We start from the raw sequence: 7,264 nt of genomic DNA, 5'->3' as shown, positions 1-7,264 counted from the left end.
ATCCCGCATCCCGCATCCCGCATCCCGCATCCCGCATCCCGCATCCCCCAGCAGAGGGAAGCAGCGAGCGGCGCTTGGCCTCCCGGGGTCCCCCGAACCGCCGCAGTCCCCCCGGGGAAAGGGATCGCGGGTTCGCGGGGTCCGGGCTTCACCCCTCCCTGCTGCTCCGCCGCCAGCGCTCTCGGCTGGTGAGACGGGGTCCGGCTCCGGCCGCGCTGCTGCCTCTGGGCTCCCAGGTTGCGGTGGAAGGACTCTGGAGCCTGCACCACCATGGGAGGGCTGCGAGGAGCTGGTCCAAGTGCCATCTAACCCAGCAGCCTGGCCACCAGCAGGTCCCTGGGGAAGCATTTAGGCAACAAGGCGAACATGCAGTGGTGCTCATCAACGCAGAAGAGCACAGGGGCTCCTCAGTCAAAGAGATTATTTTTATATCAAAGGATTGCTCTCCCGTGAATTTGTCTTGCTGCTTTTTGAGCTTGTAGAAACCTTTGCCATCCACAATGTGTGGCAGAGCGCTTCCCAAGGGAGAGGGTCTGAGGACAGCTCTGAGGTTGAGGGCAGTGGGTCTCACCCACGAGCCAGGCTCTGCCAAGCAGCTCTTGGGCAAAGGCTGTCTGGTTGAAGCTTTCACCAGAACAACCCAAAACTTTGGTACTGGAAGAAGCAGAATTACTGGTCTCCAGGGTTTCAGTTGGGGCTTATAATTTCATTATACATAGGAGGATGCATATATGTGTCTTCATGGGTTATACAGATGTGTGCCAAGGGGACCGAGCCTGGAAAGGCCAGGGGAATCCATTGGACCCCTTTCAAAAAGATTTATAGTTCCCAGTACCAGTGCTCCCAAGAAGATGCTGATCCTACTTGTTACAGTGCTGGGTGTACAGTCCGTAACAAACACTGGCAGAAAACAGTTCTTGAATGTTTGAGCTGTTTTAAAATGCCCTCCCAAGGGCACAGTTTACACAGTGCCTGCACCTCTGGGTCAGCTGGAAGAGAACAGCTCCTTTTGAAAGAGCACTACCCCATCAGCTCAAGTGGGAAGAAATCAATCTTCTAAGTCTAAATGAGCCAGCCTGAGGAGGCGTTGCGCTGCAGCGCCTTATGGAAACTCCAGCATACCAATTAGCACATGCTAATTCGGGAATGACAGCTATTTCAAGAAATCTGGTGTTGTAGCCTAGCCCAGGCAAAATGCTTCAGGTGAAACAAAGAAAGACGTAGGGAAGAAAGCACCTGTGTTTTAAAGAGAAGACAATATTTTTGGTTATCTGAGAGTCCAAAAGTCATTGCTTTATGCAAAGGATTCCCCCTGCAGACCTGAGGGGCTGCTTCTATGATCAGCCCACCGCCTGGGACGCCAGCCCAGCTGTGGCTGTGGAGGGTGGACCTTGCCAGACCCGGCGCCCTCTGCTCCTAATCACCCCGACCCTCTGCTTCACATACAATGGATCAGACCCGAATGGGCAGCGACCAGCCTGGTCTCCCTGGGGCCACACATGGTCCCAGATGGCCAAAAAGACCATCACAGAGAGCATTGCGCGCCCTGGCATCCACACCACCACCAGCAGTGCTCACATGGACATGACCAGCACGACCCAGCCCCATTCCTCCTCAATGGATGGTCAGGACAGGACATGACCCTCTCCCACTTGGTTCACAGTCACTCTTGTGTCCGTGGGTCCCTCAAGCCCTGGAGCAGACCAGAGGCCTGTCCAGATCCATGCCCAGACCCTGATCCCTGCTTGTCCACTCTCCAGCTCCAGCCTTGGGTCTTTCCAGGTTCTGGTCTCCTCCCATTCATCAGTTAGTCCAGCTTAACGTTTGTCACCAAACCCCACACGTGTACCCCCATACACAGACAATAAGATCACTCAGAAAAGAGCCAGAAGTGAGTTTAATGAGCAGACAGGACAGGCTGTGGTGATCAGGTGCGTGGCCTGGAGACTGCATTGACCAGCTCCTTTACCAGCCCCGCTCCGTTTTCCCATGCTGGTTCGTTCCCAATACACCCGGATACCTCCTTTCCCTTACCTTTGGTCCTTCTAAATATCCTCTAATACATTTTGCACATTTCCACAAGCCCCTTAAATCATCCCATATAAAATTTTACACAAACCCTATCGAATATCCAGCACTAAGTCTGCTCTTTCCCAAGGGAGCCATGATAATTTTCTTTCTCCCTTCTCTGCATTTCTGCTTGAACCTCTTTCCTCCTGGTTCCCCCAGCCGCCCCTCAATCACTGACCTGATGGTTGTGGTCTGCGTTATTATCTCTGTCATCTCCTGGGGTCTTGGGTTTGTGTATCTAGGTATCATTTGTTATTTTTCCTGTCTTTGGCCTCTCTTTATATGTTGAAGAGCCATTAACCAGATGCTCTTACAAACCATGGTTCTTACACTGCAGGTATCAACACATCCTTTACCTTCCATATACCTTTTACTTTCCTTATATACTTACTTGCCACATATCTTTACATTGGCAGGTCCGTCATGTCCCCCTGGCTGGTCTTCTTGGGGTTGAACCTTGCATAAGACAGTTGGCAGTGACCATCATGTTGGCTTTACTGGCAAATGGCAACCCTGGACTTGTGGATCCCTCTTTGGCAGATCATCCTCTGTATCCGTCTCTGGATCGGTTTGGTTTTCACGCTGTAAACGATAGGATTCAGGATGGGGTGGGGGCAAGGAAATGGAGGTTGGCTGTGAAAACATAGGCCTGGAGGGACACGTGTTTGCCAAACTGGTGCATCATGGACAGGCAGATCATGGGGATAAAGAGGAGGATGGCACAGATATGTGACGCAGGTGTTGAGGGCTTTGAGACGCTCCCTCCAAGTTGCAATGTTCAGGATGGTCTTAAGGATGAGTAGGTAGGACAGGAGGACAAAGACCAAGTCCAAACCCAGTGTGGAGAGTAGCACAAAAAGCCCATAAGTACTGTTGATCCTCGTATCCTGGAGACATTCAAAACCCGCCTGGACGCTGTCCTGTGCAACGTGCTGTAGGTGACCCTGCTCTGGCAGGGGGGTTGGACTAGATGATCTCCAAAGATCCCTTCCAACCCTAACCATTCTGTGAATTCTGTGAATTCTGTATCTGAGACTGCATGTTTGATGGTGTCAGGATGCAAACAGTAGGGATGGGAGAGCTTGCTGACCCTGGTGAAACACAGCCGAGTCAGCAGGATTGGAAGTGGGAACTGTACTAGGGCGGTCCTCATGATGATCACCACACATATCTTGGTGGTCACTGAGTTGGTGAGGATGGAGGAATATCGTAGGGGGTGGCAGACGGCCACATAGCGGTCAAAGGCCATTGCCAGAACGACAGCAGATTCAATATCCGTGAAGGAGTGAATGAAGAACATTTGTGCAAGGCAGGTGCCAAAGCTGATCTCTCTGGCCTCCAGCCACAGCATCCTCAGCATGGTTGGGAACGTGGATGCGGACAAGCCCAGGTCAGCCGCAGCTAGCATAGCAAGGAGTAGATACATGGGTGTGTGGAGGCTCCGCTCTGCCCTAATGATGGAAAGGACAGTCAAGTTCCCCAGCAGTGCCAGGAGGTACATAGAGCAGAGAGGAACAACAGACCACAACTGAGTGGTTTCCCATGCCGGAAAGCCACCCAAAAAGAAGGACAGGGTCCTGGTCTGGCTGCTGTTGGTCCCGGTTGGGATGAAACAAGGATGCTCCATCTCATCCCTGAATAGCTGCCCTGGAACGAAAGCCAGCAGGGTCACAAATCACATACAGGCAGTAAGAAGCAGGGAGAGCCTGGGAGCCCTTCAGTCTGGGGCTTTGGATCAGAGACATCACCAGGACCAGCAAAGCTTCGCAGGAGCTGCACAGAAACAGCCTGAGCCCGCTCACCTCCGCCTGCGCGCACGCTCCGACACAGAAACCACACACAGGCAGAAGGCACGTGTGTGCATTGCACAGTTTGGGCAGGTCCTCGTTCTGGCTGCCTGGTATGGCAGGGGAATGAACAACTGAAAAAAAAATGTCCAGGAGCGCTTGTGTGAATGCAAATCGAGAGAGGGAAGTGACACTGCAATTAGAGAGGGCTGTGGTGAGCTCTGATCTTGAATTTTTTGCTTTTGCTGGGAATCTCCGGTGAAAGAAGAGGAGCTGATCACAGATCAGACACTGGTCTGCCTGTGGAGATAGAGCAACTTTCTGAGGAATGGAGATTGGTAGAGCCCGGCCCTTTTAGACCAACAAAACACAGACCATCTACAAACACATGGAGGAAAAAAGACCTACTTAAGCTGAAGGATAGTGATTATTCACAAAGCAATGTATGTAAATTGTGCACGTATAAATGTAAGCTGGAAATTACAAGGACATCGTATAACAGCAGGATGTCTCTGGACATTCTCCCACTAGAAATACAGGGAGGGGAGATGGAACAGTTTTCTTTCTGTAAAGTCACGCTGTCTCGTGCTGCCAGGAGGGGTGGGACAGGACTCAAGGACTGCAGTTTCTGGAGTCTCTGCGTGCCCCACTGTGGTCCTCACATCTGCCTTTGAAGGACCATCTGCCACAGGGGTTCCCATGCTCCCTTGGCTGCTCGTACGGAGCAGAGCCAGTGCACCCTCAGTGTATTGCAGCGAGGGTCACTGAGGTGTCCACAGCCCCAGCTCGGCTCGGTGTGATCCACGTTGGGTTTCTAACATCTTCTGGAGAGGTCTCTCCCACCCCTCTCCTGTAAGGACATCCCACGGAAAGCAACGAGGAGGGAGACAGTGGGAATGAAAGAGTGCGTAAGAGGGATTTTAAGAAACTGCTCTGGAGATGACTGGTTTTGACAGCTAAGTGACAACTGTTTTGCCACCTTACTTGGAATATTCACCTGTAAGCCTAGAAATGTTTTCGAAACAACTTAAATAACTGTAAAACCATTACATTTAAAAATATCTAATATCTATTTGTTCAGAAAATTGCAGAGATATTGCCATTCTTTCCTCAAATTCACAAGGCTTCTAACCCACAGCGCCTCTCTGTGCCCTTCCCTGTGGCAGTGTACGGGTTTATGGCCCAACGCAGCACCTTTGGATAACGGCAAAGACCGAACAAGTTCCCTGGACTGACCTGGGCTTGCACAAAGCTGCAGGCTTTAATGTGTGGGAGTTTTCTCTAGTCCTCAAGAGAAGCTTGTCAAAGATCTTCCCCGGCATTACGTGGAGGGGGAGGAGGAGGAGTTACGGGAGACAGTTATCTTCAGGCACAAACATCTGGCAGCATCAGTTAAAGCAGCCGCAATTCCCTGCTCAGTCTCCACCCTGAGAGTGCAGGAACTGTCACAGGTCGTTTTTAATTGCCCTCAATTTCTGGTATGTGTTTTACGCGCACTGTGCTAGACGGATGCCGCATCACTTGCGCACACAAAGAACAGGGGAACCTCCTTGTCTCAGCCACATTTTGTGCCACAAATCGTCACCCCCCGGCGCAGCACGCACTGGAGCAAGGGAGCATCGCTGCCCCGAGCAGGCACAGCGTGAGCTGGGACTGGGCTGGCAGAGCGCGAGACCCTCCCAAATTTGAGATCAGGTCCATACTAAGCTCTCACATGTCACAGCCTGTCAGGAGGAGCACAAAAGAAGGGTGAATGACTCATTTTAACTTTTAGAGTCTGATGTACTCCTGAAAATGACAAATTCCACAGATGCACCCCAGGATTTCCCTGAGACGGTGTGTCCTCAGGAAGCTGTGGGTGGAAAAGGGGCTGCACCCTGCTCTCGTGTGAGGAGCGGTTGTGGGAATGGATGCAGGGCTGCCCGTTCCCCTTTGCGAGCCGGGAAACATGAGGGTTTGGGGGCTGTGAGAGTTCTGCTGTCTCCTTGCCTGCCTGTGGGAAAGGGGACAGAGCACACGTCCTCGGAGCTACACCCACCTCGGGCAGCCGAAATGAGATGGCCCGTGGGGTGGCAGGGCTGTTTGCGGGTGCAAGAGTCATGGACCCTGTCCACATCTGGGAGGAGTGGGGACCCAGCCGAGCCCTCGTCAGTGGCACAGTGTGATCTTCCAGGACACAGCGAAGACCCCGCTCACCCGCCTCGCTCACGACCGCCCTGAGCTTCCCACCAGCTCCTCTGCAAGGAAGCAGTCGGCTCCTGACCGTCAGGGCTCACAGCAGCAGATTTATGGATCCTCGCCGTGGGAGAGGGCTGGCCTGGGAGCAGGAGGGCTCTCGGTTTCTCAGGGCTCAGAGCAGATGCGTTAACCCCCACAGCACCAGGTCCACCCCGGCACGCGATGCAGCGCTGCGGCGTGCTGATGGCGGCAGGGGATGCAACCTGGAGACCCCTTCCAGAGACGCCTCTGTGGCAGGGTGGTGGATAGACAGATCTTAAAGGTTGTTCCCAGCCCCGCTTCATCCTATGGATGTGGAAGGAAACCCTGGAACGGGTCCATGGTCTCTGGAGCAGGCGAGAGCTATGTGAGCTTGTGTCCTGTCCCCAAAAGCGGCCTTAGGCAGATGCCAAGAGAAGAATGTAAGAACAGGGCAAGTGTGCTTAGCAATTCCTCAAGCACCTTCCCAGCCTCCAGCGATTTGTGCTCTAGGGGATTCCTGAGCCAGAATTGGTTCGTATATACATAATAGCCCGTTTGCGTTTGTGCAGTCACTTTGATGGAGGTTTGTCACCGCAGCCATCACAAACCGCTGCCACTGAGCACCGGGCTTGAGCTCTCCGAGACCACGAGAGTGACCACCACGTGTCCTGCCCGGGACGGCAGCCCAGGAGTGGCGGCAGGTGACTTATTTTCGGAGTGAACTAAGCTAAGCAGACCATACTGCCATGCTGGATAGCTGGGTGTAAATTCCACACAGCTACACACAAAACCCGCTGTCTGCGTGGACCATCAGGAGGGAATTTTGCTCCTCAGTAGCTCAGTTCCCCCCGCACGCCCCGGGGGACAGCACAGCCCTTTCCCTCTGCCCTGACGGAGGGGCACAGCCCACGCAGTCTGACTGCAGACTGGCTGCGGCACTGCTAACCCCTCCAGCAGGTAACTACACGGAGCCAGGATCTCATCCCAGCTCATGGACAGTTCTCCCAGTTCCCCCAGTTGGGACGCAGGGTTAGGGGTGGCACATAAACCCTCTGCAGGTACAAACCCTCCTGCACCAGGGGATAAACTGGCACAGGGGCTTTCCCACAGCCGAGCTGGTTTCTGTAAACCCAGGCACCTGGAGGTGAAGTTCGAGACTTCCCAGTCCAGACCAGCTCCAAAGCAGCTTGTGCTGGGTACCATCTCAA

At 53.4% G+C, this 7,264-nt stretch overlaps 1 protein-coding gene across 1 annotated transcript; it reads right to left on the bottom strand.

Annotated features, from left to right (window-relative positions):
* Positions 1-2,564: 2,564 nt before the first annotated feature.
* Positions 2,565-3,717, bottom strand: LOC104286892 (olfactory receptor 51G2-like; the record flags this gene model as incomplete). Its single annotated transcript, XM_009885537.1, is given in 4 exon segments — positions 2,565-2,678; positions 2,681-2,804; positions 2,806-2,957; positions 3,107-3,717. Coding segments are annotated over 4 exon segments (1,001 nt in total), but the record flags the coding sequence as incomplete, so codon positions are not given.
* Between the last annotated feature and the right edge of the window lie 3,547 nt (positions 3,718-7,264).

This window comes from Charadrius vociferus, unplaced genomic scaffold (assembly GCF_000708025.1).
Source record: "Charadrius vociferus isolate BGI_N301 unplaced genomic scaffold, ASM70802v2 scaffold165, whole genome shotgun sequence".
NCBI lineage: Eukaryota > Metazoa > Chordata > Aves > Charadriiformes > Charadriidae > Charadrius > Charadrius vociferus.
The sequence above is the reverse complement of the archived record's forward strand: the minus strand, read 5'-3'. Positions and strand labels throughout refer to the sequence as shown.